The sequence below is a fragment of the Phalaenopsis equestris genome, unplaced genomic scaffold, assembly GCF_001263595.1.
Source record: "Phalaenopsis equestris unplaced genomic scaffold, ASM126359v1 Scaffold000840, whole genome shotgun sequence".
Classification (NCBI taxonomy): Eukaryota; Viridiplantae; Streptophyta; class Magnoliopsida; order Asparagales; family Orchidaceae; genus Phalaenopsis; species Phalaenopsis equestris.
In genome coordinates, this window is record NW_018165280.1 from 5,635,285 (window position 1) to 5,655,396 (window position 20,112).

The 20,112-nt window shown below is 34.3% G+C and overlaps 2 protein-coding genes across 5 annotated transcripts; one reads left to right on the top strand and one right to left on the bottom strand.

Moving 5' to 3' along the window:
* Positions 1-289: 289 nt before the first annotated feature.
* Positions 290-2,649, bottom strand: LOC110031730. The gene has a single exon (XM_020735091.1). The coding sequence runs from the start codon at positions 2,428-2,430 to the stop codon at positions 481-483; it is 1,950 nt and encodes a 649-aa protein (XP_020590750.1). The 5' UTR covers positions 2,431-2,649; the 3' UTR covers positions 290-480.
* Positions 2,650-4,356: 1,707 nt separating this feature from the next.
* Positions 4,357-19,870, top strand: LOC110031709 (CWF19-like protein 2). Of its 4 annotated transcripts, XM_020735056.1 has the most exons (11): positions 4,357-4,477; positions 4,656-4,766; positions 5,363-5,471; positions 5,570-5,903; positions 5,983-6,117; positions 8,765-8,967; positions 9,051-9,590; positions 10,730-10,809; positions 15,567-15,924; positions 16,622-16,834; positions 19,279-19,868. In XM_020735056.1, exons 3-11 carry the CDS (start codon positions 5,427-5,429, stop codon positions 19,603-19,605), a joined length of 2,235 nt encoding a protein of 744 aa, XP_020590715.1. In that variant the 5' UTR covers positions 4,357-4,477; positions 4,656-4,766; positions 5,363-5,426; the 3' UTR covers positions 19,606-19,868. The 4 variants fall into 4 exon arrangements, with proteins under 4 accessions (XP_020590715.1, XP_020590717.1, XP_020590714.1 ...); XM_020735058.1 differs by lacking the exon at positions 4,656-4,766 and having other exon boundaries at positions 5,995-6,117; positions 19,279-19,870; XM_020735055.1 differs by lacking the exon at positions 4,656-4,766.
* Positions 19,871-20,112: the final 242 nt, after the last annotated feature.

Below are 20,112 nucleotides of genomic sequence, written 5' to 3' on the forward strand. Positions count from 1 at the left end.
AAAAAGATACGCAAATACAATAACAATAAATAGTTCCTCCGCACATATATAAGAACATCCATACCTCAAATTCCTTTAAATTGTCAATTCTCATGTGAAACATATGAACAAGAAGTTTATATTGTCAAAATCACATGTGAAACATATAAACAAGAAGTTTATAACGAACAAGGAACGTTTAGAAAATAATTACCAACATAATAATGGTATCTTCACAAACATAAAAAAATGCTTCATCAAAAGGATTTACGTGTAGAATTCATTATCACAGTTAAACGAACTAAAAACCATTTATTATCAGCTAAGGTTTCTACAAGCAAGATGCATTTGAAAGCATGATGATTTAGTTGTCTACGTTAATCACAGGATATGGCATGCACTCGCAAATCAATTTCTCAAAAATCAACACAAGAAGAAACAAAACAGTCTCTAGGAATTGGATACAAACCAATGAGAAAACACTAGAAACTTTGATCAGCATCAATTACACAGGTAGGTTCCACTTTCATAAATATGGTCAACCTCATTAAATTGAGCAACGCCATCAGAAATTGGTCTCAGACAAACCTCGGACAAGGTCATTGCTCCCTGTGAAGAAAACTTCACAGATGCATGAACTTCAACCTCACCCTCAGAAGAGTCTTGATCAACAGGCATCCGTGCCCTCAGTTTCCCTGCAGGACCTTTCAGAGGAATATCTGGGATGTGCCATGTTAGCTCCTTCTCAGCACGGTTCAAGACTGCCTTTGGGGAAACCTTAAGCAGTGTTGGATCAACCGGCAACTTCAAAATGAACTTCACATTAGATAAAGCCGTAGGTAAATCAGGGTTGGAAGCATACTGTATCATTACAGAAAGCAAGGTTCCGCTGTGCCTTTTGATTAACCTAAGCCTCAGAGGCAGAGGAGTGAGACGGGGCAGAAGGCTAAACTTCAGAATTGGAATAGGTTCTTCCTTAGAATGAGTCCTGACATGAAACATTCCATTTCCTAAATTGCTTATGCATGAACTCATCATCACAGCCCTCTTGATTCTGGAGGTACCCTCAAGGCGGAAGGAGAACTCAGTTTCCTTCCCATCCGATTGCTTTGGAGGAATAGTTCTTAAAAAGACTGTCCCTTTGAAACCAACTCTAGCAAGAAAAGAATCCCTGAACTCAGCATTGATCTCTTCAACAATGTTCATCTCTGGACCAGACATTTCTCTCTTCTTCTCCACCAGAAGATTCTCTAGAGGCGTGCCCGCTCCTTTTGCTTGTGCTGGAGGAGGTCCCTGACTGGTAGCCAAGAGCTCCAGACCACCCAATCCCTGCGGCTTGGCAGTCTTCTTCGTGGTGACAAACTCTGATGCATCAAGACCTCCGCCAAAAGCATTGTCGAACCCTTCAAATGCCTCAGATAAGGAAACCTCCTCGTTGCTGAACTCTATCCCACCATACTCCCCTTCGAAGCCTTCAACTCCAATGAAGGTCGACTTAGCGGCTTCTGCCTGTGGCAACACCATGACTTCTAGGCCGGATAGGGCTGCAGCTGGATCTGATGTGTTTATTATAGAATTTGGCGCCTTTTTGAACCCTCCCACAAGCGCCTCTTCGGGCTTGTTTATCTTCTCGCTTGCAGCAAACGGATCCTTCTCCTCCACAGCCTCTTCTGCGGGCAACTCCTTCTGCTGCTCCTCGCCCGTCAGCTGCGCTACCGGCGCAATGGCCGCAGCAACCTCGTCACCGGCAGCTAGGGTTTCCTGCGGGAGCTCAAAGGAAGCAGCTGAGAAGGCCTCCAGATTGGCGCGGCGCTCGGCGGAGAGGGCCTCGGCGGCACCTGACCAAGTGTCAGCACCCCGGATGCGGTTTTCGGAATCGATCCCTGTGTGCACCATCTTCGCAATACTCTCGCCATGAATGGAGGATAGGATGGCCGCGAGGCGGACGCTTCCGACGCCGCGGAGGACGATATCTAGAGCCATGTAGATCTCGGGGTACTTCCGGTGGAGCTTCTCAGGAGTAACATCAACGCCACGACAAGCAGCGACGACGACGCTGACGGCCTGGTTGACAGTGTTGATGCACTCGAAAATGTTGTTGATAAGACCGCCGTCGGTTGCGCGGTCTATGGTGGTGATACCGAGGACGTAGATGCCGTTGACGAGGCGATACACGACCCGATACTTGCTCTCGACGCCGACGACCACTTGGCCGCTGGACGCCGCAAGGGGATCATCGCCGATGGCAGATTCTAGGTCTTCGGTGAGGGTAGGAACCGTAGCAGAAGCAGATGTCTTGTTAGAAGAAGCCGAGGAAGCAGCGAAGGCGATGCGGGTCTGGCGGAAGGAGTTGAGGGCTGCGAGAGCACGGGCGGGAGGGAACCACTCGCGTGTCTGGAGAAGGATATCGGGACCGTTGGCTGGCTGGAGGGAGAGCGCGAGGCACGCCATGGTTGGTCTTCTTTGTGAAGTTTGGGGACTTGGGTAGATCAATAAATCGAAAAAGCTCGATGAGTGAATGCTGGGAGTTGCTCAAATGGATCTTCTTGGATATTGGAATTTTCGGGACTCGGCTTTCAGATCTGAGAGAAGAAGGGGCTTCTGTGCCGAAAAAGGAAACAGGGAGAAAGGCCGAGCTGTGCCTTCGGCGCATGCCAACGAATCAGGAGACTCCGGTGTTATAAGAATAATTTGTATTTAGGCGTGCATCATTTCTTAAAAAAATGAAATATTATTCGAATATTATATGATATTATTTGATTATTTTATTTTTGGGATATTATTGAAATATTCTTTCATATTACTTAATTTGGGGTAGTTTTATTCGACATATTCTCAATGTTATTTTAATTTTCATTATATTATTAGAATAACACTACCCAAATCAATTAACATGGGGAATATTCCAATAACATTTTGTTTCCCACAAATAACACTAATGGAATACTCCTATGACACAATGAGATATTCCTATAACATCAATCTGACATGTAGCTCTACATTCGGAGTCTTGAGATAATACACAAGATGAGGACATTATTCTTGTGCATTTAAATATCTAATATTTATAACAAAAAATTATATTTATTTTTTAATGAATTAATAATGATGATGTATTTGATGTGATATTAAATTGAAAATAAGTTATATTGACATACATAACACTCAAATATTTGATATCACATCAAAATATATGACATTTATTTATTTTTAAAAAGTGAAATACACTTTTCAATATATAAATTTATGACACTAAATGTAAATATAAAATTTCACATATTAGATATATAAATATATAAGAATGTTGCTTTATTTTTTAATTTTTTTTTTGTTTTATTAGGATGGACTTACCCAATAAGATGGAGTTTTAAGGGGTACTTATAACTTGATCTAAAAGAGAATTGACCTAATTATTTGAGTATTAAGGGCTACTCGGGTCAAGTGGAATTTAATAAATCTAATAAATGTTCACTTGTTAGTGCTTAAAATTATTTCGCATGATATTAAATGAATCATTAAGGGTTTAGGAGTTCAATAAATAAATGATTTTATCAAAATTTTGATGGGATTGAAGGTAAACTTAGACTCATAAAGATAGATGACACAATATCTAATTTTAAAAAATATAGGGTCCGTTTGGGGCAACTTGTGTGTTTCTGGATAAGCTGCTTATCCAGAAACGCGGCCCAAGGGCCGGCCGCAGAGGTTGCCCCGCGACCTGAGGCTTAGACGCAGTTTCGGATAAACTGCTGAAACGCTTGAACCAAACAGTACGACGACGTTTTGAAAACGCCGCCCGCATTTATAAACTGCCCCAAACGGACCCATAATCAACATATAAATTTCATCTCGAATCCGAAGGATTTACTGGTGTAGAGTTCCTTCCCTATTTCTTCTTCCTCGCAAGTGAAATCAGTTTGCAAAAGCAGCATCTCTTCCAAATCACAACCATGCCTAACCTCAACATGTCATTTACTATTTCTATTATCTTCCCTTATTCCCGTTTTGTCTTATAGCCAAATCATTTTCTTCTTAAATTCAATTAATAATTTTATTTCGAATTATGATAATTAATAATTATATCTTTACTAAACAAATTTATTATTAATAAAAATCTCATTAAAGAAAGTTTTAATTAGAATTTTAACATTGTTAAAAGAATAATTAATTACTTATTAATTATATTAATTATTAATTACTTATAAACTTATTGAATGAATAAAAATTACTATTCATTTTTTTAGTATTTAATATTTAAATAATAGGTATAATCTGATAATATTTTAATTAATTATGACCTATTAATCAAATAAATTAATATGATTAACTTAAGTAAAATTAAATTACTAAAATTAACATAAATATCGTCTTCTAGGCCGACCTCTCGCGATACAATCGAAAGCTTGGAACGCAACGACGGGATCGCGGCTTACAGACACCCGAAACTCCCATTTTACTCCTCCTTCCACTCCTCTCCTACCCTAAACCATCGAGGAAGGTAACTTCACGTCTTCTTCTTCGCGCGAAGCGTCCGTCCCGGATTTACTAAATCCACTGATTTACGGGATTTAGTAAATCCAGGATTTGAGGCCGAAATCCGTGAAATCCGGATTTATCAAATCCAAGGCTTTAGTTTGTCCAAAATGACCGTCTGACAAGATTTAGGTTAAATCCAGCTCTAAAGCCGTTCCCAGACAAGCCCTTAGTGATTGAAAACCTCAGGATTTCGAAGTCATTTTAAAGCGTTAACTCTTAAAGCAGAGGGAGATACAAGATTTAGCATAGTGGTAAGATTCAGTTGCTCCAACTGAATGTTTGGCACGATGTTGTCTAAATCATTGTTAAATCTCGCAACCAAACATCCCTTATACATCAATCTCTTGATAGACTAAGTAGTGCAGCAGCTTAAGGGGTCATATAGACTAAATTCATCCATTCTTAACACATTCAATTCACTTGAAATATATTTCTAATGTTTGCATGAAATCACATTTTGGACATGTTTTTTACAGTGGGAATTAGCGTGACATATAAAAGGCTTAATATGTATGCTATATATTAGTTGAGTTTGTAAATATTGGTTTGTTTGTTTTTGTGCTTAATGGTTGTTTTAAGTGTTTATAAATAGCACAGTGATTCAGTAGTTTGAAGATGCTTGCTATTTAGTATGCTAAAATATGCATAACAATATGAAAAATTTGCATTCTTACAATTGATTGGCTTTACCTTCAAAGTTAAAAAAGATTAAATTCCATTATTTTTTCTGCTTTATTTCTCTTCAACCAAGTAAATGGTGCAAAACATAATTTCATGCTTCATTATCATTTCCATTTCTCTATTTTTGTATCACTCACAGTTCTTTCAAACAACACAATGTCTTTAGGTAAGAAGGTAAAAATTTTTCACATATCTTCCACACAACTTGGTGTGCTGAACTACCCCTGAAGATGTTGGCTGGGGTTAAGCTTATTCCACGAGAGGAACTTTCTGAGGTAACATAATGTTGTCCACTTTTTAATTTTTGGGATTTTCTTTTTTTTGTTTTTTGTAATTTGTAATTTTATATATACTTTTAACTAATTTGGTGAAGCACCAGGAGGATGATTTGAGCACAGACAAGAGGAGGAGGATAAGGAGGAAGAAGAAGCACCGCCACAATAGTTCTGATGAGGATGAGGGTATAGTGAGGGATGATCGGTATGCAGGAAAGAATAAGAAGAAGATGAGGAGTGGGAGTTGGAGTTGCTCGGATGCTGATTCTGATTCCCTTGAGGGGGTAACTGGTAGTTTTTCTGATAAAGGGGATAAAAGCTCCAAAAGTAGAAATAAGAGGCGTTCTGGACATGGGAAGGATGGTAGAAAAAAAAGGGATAGGGTTGGTAGAAAAAATGGGAACAAAAGTGGTGTTGAGGATGAGACGAAAGGTGGCGCATTTGAACTATATTTATTTCTTTTTTTACTTTGGTTTTCTTTTTTTCAATTTCAATATCTCTTTCATAATAGATGGTGTGATAGATCGTGACAATTTGATTTTGAGAAAGGAGATGGGGCTTGAGTGGATGCTTCAGACTGGCAATAGTTTGCATGGTAATTCAATACCGGCTAAAATTGAGCAGGAGGATCACCAGGTTGAGGAGGTAAAATCTTCTATATTTGGTACATTTATCTTTTAAGTTTTTGAAGGTTTTTCATCTGCTGAATTTCACAACTTGTAATCACTGGCAAGTATATAATTGGTAAAACTTTTGAAGGCGTATTGACAGGAGTGCATGGGCTTACTTAACAATTTCTTGATGGAATTAAATAATGCACTTGAGATCATTTCTATATACTGCATTGGAAAGAAACTACATCCTTTTAGTGGCACAATAAATCTTTTGTTTAAATAATGCACTTGAGAACGTCTCTATATTGATTCTCTTATATTCTTTAATAAAAAAAATAAATTTTATTATTTAATTATTTTTTAAAAATTAAGCTAAAGAGTTCAAAGATTTGTGGTTGATATTGTACTTTTTCGAATACCCTCAGCATTTTACTTGATGTTATATTGCCAACTATATAAAGTTTTGATGTACTTTTTAACTTGCGTGGAACTTTTTTGTAGCACAAATCCTTTTTTGACAATAATTACATTTCTCCGTTAAACTTTGCTTGGTTTGAATGTTTGCTAGAGATGTTTTTCTTTTTTTAAATTCAATGCATGATTAATGGTTACCACACAATATGCTCATGTCTGCGAAGCAAAACAGATTCTCTTCCAATCATAAATTAGAAGCTCAAAGCAATCTGAAGGATATTGTGCCAAATTATCTTATAATGTATACACACATGGTATATTCATTGTTTGCATTATAGTATATCAGACATACTATGCCATTTAGAGCTAGCTTTTCTTTTTGTCATGTCTATTTTTTGGAGCGATTTACAACTTGAGAGAATTGAAAGTGCTATTGAGCTTTCTGTTTCAGCTCATTTATTTATGTCTATCTTTTGGCATAAGCAATTATCCTAATTATTTTAGTCAATTATATTATTTGATTTGTAATAATTATTTTCTTCTATTAATTTTTGTTTGATATTTTGTTATTGATAATCCTACCGTGTAAACTAAGATCTTTATGATGAATATTGAGTTTGATCGATTTTTTATGAATGTAAATTTCTCTTCTTATAAAATCCTTTAATCATGTGGGATACTTAAAATTATTTTGGGATGTAATTTTCTTATCTAGTCTGAGATTTGATGTGTACTATTCCTTTTCTATTCTCAATATATTTTTATTAGTCATTATTTTTATTTAAATTCACCTTTTTTTTCGTGTTATCAAATTATCATTGTGTTCATGTAATTATTCACTTTAACTCATAAAGTCCTCTTCACTTCTATCCTACAAAGCCCTCTACACTTTTATCCTACATATCAATAGTGAATGCACTGAGTTGCAATGTTCCCATAGAATCTTACCATATTATTCATAATGTGATGCATACTAAGCTTTCACGACAAAAGAAAACCATGAATAATTCACTAGTAATTCAACAATTTGTAAGAAAGAGAAACTCAATGTTAGTTTTGTACAAGATAAGATTGTTTTAGTTTGACATATATGAGGATTAATGGAAGACTGTTAAAATGAAAATAAACTCTCATGACAAAGAAAGCAATTTGATTGTCAAATGAATTTATAATGGTTGTAGCAAGACACAAAATTAGAACAAACCAAAATGTTGGATCTTGAGATAAAGAAAGTTGATCACTAACATTCTCAAGGGAATATTTATGCATAAAACATAAGAATATCATATTCAATTAAAAATAAAAATAAACTAGTTATCCTTTTAATTTATGATCATACAAACTAAGACAGCTTCTTCTTCTTTGTTAGTATCATCTTTCACTTCATTAAAATATTCTTCAAACGCTAAAATAATTTCATCTCCATTACATTTTCTGAAAAGAGCCATAGTGTGCCAATCGTGCCTTGTATTATACTATTTTGATTGGTTGCACTTTGCGACTGATAGTTCATGGGGTGTGCTTCACTGTGTCACGAGCCATAGTGCTTAAATATTTGCACTATTAGAAAATATGATTTCCTTATATTTTTTGTACAATTTATTACTTTTTAATTCACCCATCTTATTATGTATGATTTCTTTATTATAATTATGGAAAGATCAATATTTTACTTTGTGTTATTTTTCAAGGGTCATTTTATTTTGTATTATTCTATACCTTTTTTTTTTTTGGATTTACTTGTGAATTTAATCATGTACTCATACATGGTATAAGCTAAAACTTTAACTCAAGATTTTGTGGTTGGGGCCAATTCATCGAACTACTGCACCAAGATGGGTTGTGTTATTTCAAGGAAACTTACATATTAGAACCACAACTCCATCAATGGCAGTAAACTTAATTTAATTTTAGGAAACAAGTACATGGTTAATCTTCCTTGTTTTTTGGGTAAACAAATGCCTAAGTAATCAGTCTAGTCACCTCTAGCTACATTTGAAATACTATTCTATCGTCTTTTGTTCCATATATGCTAGAATCTGGCAAAATCTTGAAATTTCTGTTTCTTGGTGATCAACTATGTGCTGGCTTCACCATATTAATAATCAATTTCGAGTCTATCATTTCTTTTCAGTTTTAACTACATTATGCCATTAAATGTGATGCTTAGTTCATCATTTATGAAAGTAAAACATTATTTGTTACTTGTATTATTCGTTTGGTTATTAGTTTATAAATTTTCTTACCAACATTTTACTAGGGAAAGAAAGAAAGTGAATCCAAAAGAGCTAAATCCGTATCTCCATGATAATGGAAGTGGGTATCCCAATGATGCATTAGACTCAACTACTGGCTCCAGCCAACTTCTTTCTTCTTCACTTGTTGGTGATGGTGGTGCAAGTTGGCGACTAAAAGCCTTGAAGCGAGCAAAAGAGCAAGCTGCTCGTGAAGGACTATCACTACAAGAGGCATGCTTACATCTAACAGATAAATATAAAAAGTATAAAGCTAAAAATCTTTCTTAACATATGGTGTAATTTGCAAATTGCAGGTAGTTGGAGAGCGATGGAGCTCATTGCAGGAGCTAGCTACATCTGTGGCAGTTCATCGTTCTGCACCTGCTCATTCACATTTGCATGCCATAAAGGAAAGAAGGAAAGTACAAACTAATATAGAAGAAACCCAAGGTGAACATTTAAATAACAATGATTATGTACAGGATTTGTCTTCTAAGCATCTTGATATGAAGAAGCCAAAACAGGACAATTTTCAGTGGAGAAGTAAACATTTTAAGAGGATCTGTTTAGAGGATAGTTCTGAGGCTATATCTTGCATAAATAAGTTTTCTAATGACGGTAGCTTTATGAATAGTTTTATTAATCAGCAAAATAAGTATTCCAATGTCCGTGAACATTCTTTTCTTGGAACTAAAGAGATAAACAATGTCAATGAGAACGATTTAGCTTCTGAAAGTACAGATTTGGGTGAAGCGCTTTCAACTAAAATACAGTCTGTAAGTTCCAATCAGCTAGCAGCAAAAGTGTTACAGCTTAGAATGAAAGGAAAGCAGGAGGAGGCTGAGAAGCTTTCCGTAAGTTTCCTTCTCTTTTATTTGTTGAAATCCTTGTCCTTTCGCTGATTGTTCTCTCCAGAAAATTCTCTCATTTTGTAAATAGTTTTATCTTTATAATAATTTGTATTTTGAAATGTCGGACAGCATGTTGCTAATTTCTTTTTTTCTTTTAATTCTTATGTTTATATTCTTATTCCATGTGGCCAATGCGTAATATGTGAACCACCAAAAAGATCATATAGTTTAAGCTTAGTCTAACTGCTGGGAGGTAAATGCAAAATGGTTGAATGCTGCGAAAATTTTTAGTAAATCTTGAAATTACAGGTATGGTAAGATTATGATTTAGAATTTATGACATAAGATGTGCCAAAAATGTTCCAAACTTAAAATGATCACAATAATGTTGGTAAGGTCGAATCATGAAATTATTGTACTAGGGAATAATTGAATGAAAATTTTAAAATTGTTTTAAAATATATAGGTTCTTAAAAGTGAATCATATACTTTTTTCCTTTCTCAATCAATATTTGTGGAAGCGAAAGGAAAACATCAAAATTCTTGCATTCAGAACCTAATGGCTCTACATATTTTGTGGCAAAAAAGTCCCAATACTATCTACTCGTGATGTGAATCTGAAATGGGTTTTGTAAGACTCTGAATGGTATATTAGAGAAGGTGTAAAGATTATCACTATAGAATATAAGGTATAATAAAGAAGAATGAGGTGGCATGGATGATAAAACTGCTAGAACAGTTTTTATTGTCGAATATGAATGGCCATTGAAGAGGTTGAGACTAAAGATAGAAATTAAAAGATCAATCTAAATCTGAGATATAACTAAATGCATCTCTATGGCAATGATGGCGATGATAATAGTCTTAATCTTTTAAGTTGAAGAAACGTGGATCATTGAAAATTTGTCTGTTTTGTTTATCTATTTATTGTGGAAATGCTTGCACATAAGAAAAAGATTAATATAGTGGTCATGCTGAATGAATTTATACATAAAAGTTTGATTGGTTTTTTATGCTGCTAGTAGATGTATCTGACTGCTTGCCCATTCTAATAAACGAAAATTTTGCTCATAGTTGTTTCATTATGCTAAATTGCCTACTAAAGCTTATTCTTTATCTGTCTTCTTTCTCTTGCAAATCAGATGCAAATGGGTCTATTGGTAGAGAATTCAAATGGAATACCCAAGGCTACACGACAAGAAATTGGAGGTAGGACTAACAGGTATACCCCTTGATTAGCCGTGAATCTTCATTTGTTGATGTCTAATTTTTCTCTGAATATAATATGAAGGGTAGGATGTATCACTTTACAATTTATGAATTGCTTCATTTGAATGCGGGGCTTTTTTAAGCATCAAGGGCTTCATTCTTTACACCCTTTCCTTCGATAATCACTTTAAAAGCATATCAAGATCCAGCATGGGGCTTGAAATTAATCAAAGTGGGTATGGACGGTCAGACGGTGAATATTAAAATTTTCTATATTCATTTTCTATAATTAATATTTAATTAAAGTAAGAGTGGCTAAAGAAAGTAAATTAAAACAGTACCATTAAATTTATTTTATTACTGGTTGTCTGCATCTTCTATAATTATTTTCTCCCTTATCGCTCATATTTTAAATCACATAATTAACCTGAAATATTAGTTTAAAAAACAATTAGCTAACTATAACCAATGAATACCTAGACTACAGTAGCACAATGAAACAAAAACAATACTCATGACTGTTAAGCCTTTAATAAATCAATAATAAAAAATTTTCCTATTTATGAAGATGATAACTCACTTTATTTCATAATATTTAAGGTGTTTTATTATATTAATAACATGTTTATATCATTTATATACACACAACCGTCACAAGAGCACCGTCGAAAAATTGTACTGGTTAAGATACTTTAAAATTAAGATCATTTTCCATTTACATGCACGAGTACCTTAACGTTCGTACTGGTACTCCATCATAGTCAAACGTATATATACAGTCAATCTATGCATTTCATATCATTCACAATTTCATATCACTTAATATATAATATTTATCATTATAGTGCATAAAATATTTCATAATATGAGACTACAAGTATTCATATTGAAATGACAGATAAAATTTAAGAATAGAGGAAATTAACTTCATTAATTAAGCATGAATAACAATTCATACAACTGTTTTAGAAGAGATACAAAAGTGATACCACAATTTAAATGTAGCAGTACTCTCCTCGATGTTGATTAATTTGTTCTTGGATTTGCCTTGACATCGACTCTTCTAAAATTGAAACCTATAATAAGCATGAGTATTTATATTACTAAATATTAATTATTTATTTATTTTAATTAACTATTACTTTAAATTATTTAATTATTAAATTTCCATTATTTTATTTTATGTAATCCTATTTATTTTTATATACCTTACCGAAGTTTGCTGGGATCAATCTCCCTCCTACTTTAACTCGCACAATACATACTTCTTCTCTCCAAGCTGAAATCTTGTACATTGAGTCCTAATTCAATAAATTTTCTATAAATATTAATTAATAAGTACACACTAACAATATATATATTTATATATACATAAAATTTTTCTATTAATGCACATAATCAATTTTATTAAAATTCAAATTTACCTTTCTCGATTTAAATCCTTAAACACATGCGACAAGGCTTCATTGGCTTAAATTCGCCCCCTTCTTCCTCACCCAGTCCTTTCCTCACACAGAGTCACTCGACCTTCGCCCCACAGCCACTCGAAGCTTGATGTCGATACTATCTCAGGCTTCGTCGCCCTCGCCGAGCCTTTAGCCTCTTGACTCTTTTGTTCGACGTTGAAGACATCGTTGTCTGTTGACATCACCGCCTTTGGCTAGGGGAAGCCCTAGTGCTCGTTAATCCTCCTGTCTTTGTACGTGTCGATAGACTTTTTTGGTAAGAGCCCGTTTGGGGTAGCTTATAAGTGCGGGGGCATTTTTGAAAACATCGCGGTACCGTTTGATTCGAGTGTTTTGTTCGCTTATTCGAAAACACGGTTCCATTTTTACACTAAACGCAAGTCGAGGGTCGAACCCCTCGGTTGGCCCGCGGGCCGCGTTTCAGGATAAACTGCTTATCCTGAAACGCACAAGCTGCCCAAACAGACCATAAGTTTGGGGTTGTTTTCACTTATTATCGGCGTCAGCCTCTCAATCTCGCCTCTGCCTCCCTCATACACGACGATTTATTGGATTAATCACCCCTTTGTATTTCCGCTTCATTTCCCTCTTTTTGACTCCCTCGAGGAGATGAAACGTGGCGTTACAAAGCAAATAGACAAACATAATTTCACGTCTGCACGCTAACATGGTACATAATTTTACTCGCCAACGTGCATAATTGCCCAAGCTAGAAATGTAAATGAGTAAAAAATTGAGCTATCTTTTAACCAAGCAGCGACGATATCGGACGACATGTGACAGAGGGGGCTGTTCGGGGGTGACAGAGGGCGACCGTTGTAGCCTGTGGTGGCGGGCGACAACGACGATACCGAACGACATGTGGCAGTGACGACGGGCAGCTGCGGCCAGGGGCGAGGGCGGCGGTCGAGACAGCTGCTTGCGGGCAGCGACTTGTCGATAGTATTTTATATTTTAACGAACGATATAATTCAAATTTGACATTTTGCCAAATTCTAAATTTAGCCAAAATGAATTATGGTGTAAACTTCAAATTCATTCATACTTTATATTATATTTGTAATTCTTCATACCAAACATATTCTTGTCAAATCTTTTCAAAAGATTCTTTTCAAAAGATTCATCAAAAGATTCACACTACACTACAAATTCACTCAACCAAACAATCCCTTAAAGAAAAATTATTATACCAACTTCAAATTCATTCATACTTTATATTATATTTGTAATTCTTCATACCAAACATATTCTTGTCAAATCTTTTCAAAAGATTCACACTACACTACAAATTCACTCAACCAAACAATCCCTTAAAGAAAAATTATTATACCAACTTCAAATTCATTCATACTTTATATTATATTTGTAATTCTTCATACCAAGCACATATTTTTGTCAAATCTTTTCAAAAGAATCACACTACACCACAAATTCACTCAACCAAACAACCCTTTAAAGGAAAATTATTATACCAACTTCTTTATCAAATAATTCCTGGCCTGTAAGAAGAAGATAAAACATATTCTTGTCAAATCTTTTCAAAAGATTCACACTACACCACAAATTCACTCAACCAAACAACCCCTTAAAGGAAAATTATTATAACAACTTTAAATTCATTCATACTTTATATTATATTTTTAATTCTTCATACCAAGCACATATTTTTGTCAAATCTTTTCAAAAGAATCACACTACACCACAAATTCACTCAACCAAACAACCCCTTAAAGGAAAATTATTATAACAACTTTAAATTCATTCATACTTTATATTATATTTTTAATTCTTCATACCAAGCACATATTTTTGTCAAATCTTTTCAAAAGAATCACACTACACCACATATTCACTCAACCAAACAACCCCTTAAAGGAAAATTTTTGTACCAACTTCTTTATCAAATAATTCCTGGCCTGTAAGAAGAAGATAAAATCTGACACAGCAAACTTATTTGGCATTTCCATAACCCTTAATTGAAAGCCTCTTGGCTAAGTTTTCCGATAAACCTCTCCTTACAACCCTTCGCTGCCTCGTGTTGACATGCATCTTGGAGAAGAAATCCATTAATGAGATTAACTATTCCCATGAAAAATTTTAAACATCGGAACATGACTTCAAGGCTCAACATGGTGGAACTTGTATGTTCCATATGTTAGATTTATTTATTTCAATCACTTCATTTTCATGCCTTCATCGCATGACGTGCATACCATGTTAATCACATTTTTTTCTACATCGTTTCATCATTCTTTTAGTCAGTAATTTGTTTTTGTCTTTTGGTACTTGTAGCAGAGCTCAGAAACCTGTCAAGTCCCATACCCTCACCCCCCAGTTAGAAGGTTTTCACACTTGTAGCATCTATAACTGCCATCCATGCTTATTTTACAAAGATTCATATGCTTCTTGTAGAATTTTGGAAGAAATTTGACATCTTAGTGGTTTCCTGATAAATGTGTTTTTACATGTTATCCATGCGGCTTACAAATTACACAATAGTATTCGTGAGAAATCGGGTTAGCCTTCCTAGTTTGTAGCTATATAACAGTTGTGTCAACAGTTATACTAAAGCACTCAGCTTCTTTAGCAAAACAACAAACAATTTTATGGTCTAAAATTCTTGTGAAACTTAGAAATTACACATGCAGCTTCGAATTTTCTTGGCTAAGAAAAACCCTTTTCATCTTCATCTACAATACCCAGATTGCTGCTTCGTAAAGTTTTCAGAAAACCGTACTAATTTACATTGTTGCCTTTAACTTGACAACATAAAAGCCAAGAAAGTTTTAGCTTGTAACTTAGTGGTGTATTTGGTGAAAATCCTTTTTCTCAGTACTCAAAACATTTTAATTTGCTGTTCGAACCCTTTAATTTTATCATTAAACTTTTATGAAAAGACAAATGAAACTTTTGTATAATCTCAAATGTTTCCCTCTGTATGGTTAAAGATGATTAAAGCAGAAATGGGCATAAATGAAACTTCTGTAGAGTAAAACGTCTCAAATATAGCTTTAATGCAGTAGCCTTTTCATTATGTTGTCAATTTTAATTAAACAAATAAAAAATACTCCATGAAATTTTTTATGGAGTGGTCTAATTACCACTTCTGAGTATTTTTCTAATTTGCGGGATTACTTAATAGCTTTTCCATGCAAACAACATCATGCATCTTCCCTGGATCATGAAATTAAAAGAACGATAAGAATAATTTTAATGTTTTTGATTTATTTCAACTTATGTAACACTGAACTTTTGACTACATTTAAGTGATGATTTGATGTTTTATCAAAATTTTTAATCGCAGGTTTATTGAGAAACAGCTATCCAGTGAAAGGAAGAAACCTGAAGATGATGGTGATAAGCATCTTGCCCAGAAAATAATGCAAAATAGAAGATATAGCTTGCCTGGAAGTGTGGAAGATGAGTATGATTCATATGAGGGAGCTCCGAGCAGAAAACACAGTAAGAAAAGAGATTTTACACATGAAGATAAAAGAAGCTTACCAAAACGAATATTAACTCAGAAAGAGCGCTGTCAGTTTTGTTTTGAGAATCCATCCAGACCAAAACATCTCGTTATATCAATAGGAAATCTCACTTACATGATGCTTCCGCCTTGGGAACCCGTTTTACAAGGCCATTGCTGCATTCTGCCATTGCAGGTAGGTTTTCCTTGAACCTTTTTTTACAGTATTTATCTTATCTTTTTTTCCATGTGTTGCTGTTACATGTCATCTGTAATTGCTCTCAATATATTTTCTAGGGGTGTTTGGTAGCACAGTTTTAACAGGATTTGGCCTTGGATTTAACTCAAATCCAGCCAAAAGAATAAAATTAAAAAAATAAGAAAATAATAAAAAATAAAAAAATTCAACTCCGTTAATCCAAATTTATTCCCGTTCCATCTGCAAATCCGAATTTACCAAATCTCACGAAGAGATGGATTTGTTGGATTTACGTTACTATTGCTTGTGACCTTTGATCCTGTCATGAGCTCGCCGGAATGTAGGATTTGATAAATTTAGTATAAATCTGACGCGCAGCCAAACACCTCTCTATTACACCAGGTTAGCCTTTTTTGGCTCAATGATGCTTATGATGGAAGCCTTACTTTATTCGCATTTATAAAAGTTACTATGCTTTGTAGCTTTGAAACCATCTACTACGATTTATTATCTGGATTTCTTATTAAAAATTTATTCAGGCAAAAAATACAAGAAATGAGATATGAGGTTTTCAATCATATATATTCTCAACTTTCATTGAGTTTTAATCTATCATTTATTTTTATATTAATATGCTTGCAAACTTAAAAGAACACTTATAATAAACCTCTCATGCAGTTCTTCCTCTATGCAGCATGAATCAGCTACCAGAAACATTGACAAAAATGTCTGGGATGAAATTCGAAACTTTAAGAAGTGTCTCTTGAAAATGTTCTCAAGGCAAGACAAGGATGCTGTCTTTCTTGAGACTGTTATTGGATTGTCTAGGCAACGTCGACATTGCTTAATTGAGTGCATACCTATTCCTTCTCACATTGCAAAGCAAGCTCCATTGTATTTCAAAAAGGTATGTTTGTCATTAATATTGTATTTCAAAAAGGTATGTTTGTCATTAATATTTTCTGGCTTTTTTTCTCTTTACAATGGCAAACTGTTGGTGTAGTGTTTCTTAATTAACTGAATTGTATAGTAACTTTGAGGTTTTCACACGAAAATAATTGAATAAGATACAATCTAATGCTGCCTGTGTTATTGAATGGCTCATCCCTTTTCACTTGCTAAAATACTTTCAAAGGTGTTATGATCCAAGATGCTATTTGAGATCTTCTGTGGTTTTTTCTACACGTTTACTTTTCGGATATTAAGATATTCAGTTTCTTTTACATTAGAATAACTCATTTCATTAGTTCTCTGCTTTTTTGCATTTTTTTTCTACACTTTCATTGAAGCCTTATTCGTTTTAGCCTCTTCTCAGCCATAGATTGTTAGTGTGATTTAATATTGAAAATCATCTAGCCTATTATAGCATGCTCGTTGCCTTTCTCAAAGAATTCTCCAAGCCCTCATAATGCAGTGCAGTTATGCATTTTAACATAGACTTTTATTTAAAGTCAGCTTTGACACAGTTTAAAGTGCAGTTTATTCAGCCATTGAAAGTGAATTTGATAATAAACTAGAACTGTCATGAAATTTATTTAAGCTAAGGAGCAGTATGATCTGTTAAACAGGAGAAGGATCTATTATTATTTTTTTGTGCGTTTTGAAATAGTTGGTACTCGGGTAGTTTGGAAGTAAATTTTTGTATAAGATAATTTTTTTCTCTTAAATCTTATAAAACTTTAGATTGTCACTTTTTAAACTGTCATGCTATTTTATTTTTTCTTCTTGTTATGAAAACTATGTTTTTAACCTTTTAGCATCATCCTTGTGAAACTCAAGTTTCAATTTTCTTGGATCAAATAGCAACAAATAATCAAAGCATGGCTTTCTAGAAATCTAAGTTGTTCCGACCATTTGAAATTATGCAGTAGTTTTGATAATGCTGTATCCTCCAAACATGTTTTATTTGCTTGATCATCAAGCTATTGTTAAGATCTTCCTTAGCTAATACTTGTCAATGTCATCAAATGGTGACTAGAAGTTACATATTATGAACTAGGAATTGGTTGCTTGTTATTGTCTTTTTACATCTTGTAAGAGATAAGATGGACTCATTTTATAGTTTATTGAAGCTTAATATATAGGTTGTTGAAGATAAAGTGAGGATGCATTAACATTAAGCCCATGTTTTTCCTAAACCTGTTTTGCTATTAGAATTCATAAAATATATAGAGACGAGAATTGTTTTGTAGAGTTGAGAAATAAAATATTTCACTTTAATTCTAGGACTAATCTTGGTTTTTAATTATTATTATTTTTATGATTGGGTTGACTGTTATTTAATTCTGATAAGGATGCTACTTGTACGAGCAATGGCAGGTTTAGATTAACTTATTTTCAGTAAGAAGTAAGAATTTTGATCAGCTGTGTAGTTGGTAACATTTGTTGTGAAATAAGTAAGATATAGAGATTATTCAATGTCGATTGTGGTTAGTTTAGGGAGAGGATGGATTTGCTCATGTGCAAGCTGATGATGGAATGAGAAAGGATAACATTGGTGGGGATTTTATTTATATTTTGCTCCTCCAGGTTACCTATTTAGAGAGAATATCATTATCAATTTCATAAAATTTGAGATATTTAGTTGGTTGTTTGTTGATTCCGTCATTAATCAACAAATGTGTCATTGATAATTAACTTTAACATGTACACATTGTAAAATTAGGAAAGAAAATGTTTTCTTTCCCGATATAAAACACATGAAAAACTTAAAAATCAAAATAAAGGAATCACATAAATAAGTCCTAGATACTTAGGATTGGATCCCCTTATGGAAACGGGCTCCAAAACAGCGTGGGAGGCCGATTGGCCCTCCTAGGTTTCGACAGGTTTAGTCCAGACGATGGAATAATGGGATCGGCTCACGTGCCTCTTTATGCCCGTGTTATTGTAACGAGCTCCGCATCAAATTTTTCTATATTTTTTCGTAAAAATATTTTTTCTCTATAGTAGCTGTTAGTTTTCTTTCTTTGGCAAGTTATTGTATTTTCTATTTGCAGGCTGAGGGAACTAGAGTGTTGGCTGAAAAGTTATTCTCTTCTTGGGTTTTTCTTTTTAGAATAACCACAAGTTGAGTTATCTTTATTTCTCGTGTGTTCCTAGTTGTTGATAAAAGCATTCTTTGTTTTTTATAAAATCCTCATCAAGCTGTGATGGCAAATTATAGTTTTTGGATGAACTAGATTTTGTGTACTTTTTTTTGTGCTGTCGAGTACAGTTTTTGTTACTTGTGATCTTATAACATTGCGGAGGATACTTTTTGATTTATTCATGCGAGTCATGTAGTCTTCTATGTGTATCATCATTATTTATGTATGCAACCCCTCTGATACAGTCGAATGGCTTTTACAGGCTATTGATGAGGCTGAGGATGAGTGGGGACAGCATGACATGAAAAAGGTGATACCAACTAGTGGCAACCTGCGGAATGTTATTCCAGAGAACTTTGCCTACTTCCACGTTGAGTTTGGGCTGGACAGAGGTTTTGTTCATGTCATTGATGATGATAGCAACTTTCCAAGTAGCTTTGGCTTGAATGTCGTCCGAGGCATGCTACGCCTACCTGTGGAGACGATGCATCATCATCTGCGGCGAGAAGCGGTTGAGAAGCAAAAACAAGCTGTTGCCTCCTTTATCCAGGAATGGGAACCCTTTGATTGGACTAGAGAGCTTGATTGATTCGGAGAGTTTATTCCCTGGCTTGTGGTTTCTGAAATCTCTGAGCCAACCTGCAGGTTTAGATGTACTTTGTAACATATGCAGTGTCATTTGTGGTCAACTTAAAAATGTCGTGGTTCATTGTTTTCGTTTACATTTAGATATCTACTGAGGAATATCGGTCGTAGAGTTACTGTTTTAGTTTTTTTTTTTTTTTTCTTTTATTGCAGTTATGGTATTTAGTTAAGTAGATAATGTTATTTGTATTGTCATTTTTCTCATGTATTTATTTTTTTTATTTTGTAATTTGTTTGGAATGAAATGTTTCTCTCTCATTTAGGACATGCTTATCATTATGTCAATGCTATTAGGATCATTGAATACAAAATAATAGTTTCTATTATAAATATTTGGTTTTGAGTTGTAATTCAGGATACTTGCTTATCGGATAAGAAACGGCATTTATTCTCTTGGCCAAATATCGGATTTTCTCGTTTGTCATGTTGTTCATTCTAAGGTTAGGTTTCC

Coding starts and splice junctions, on each gene's coding strand:
- LOC110031730 (XM_020735091.1), bottom strand. CDS start 2,430: ATGGCGTGCCTCGCGCTCTCCCTCCAGCCAGCCAACGGTCCCGATATC.
- LOC110031709 (XM_020735056.1), top strand. CDS start 5,427: ATGTTGGCTGGGGTTAAGCTTATTCCACGAGAGGAACTTTCTGAG. Junction 5,904..5,982: donor TGTTGAGGATGAGACGAAAG/GTGGCGCATTTG, acceptor CTTTCATAATAG/ATGGTGTGATAGATCGTGAC. Junction 16,835..19,278: donor CTCCATTGTATTTCAAAAAG/GTATGTTTGTCA, acceptor TGGCTTTTACAG/GCTATTGATGAGGCTGAGGA.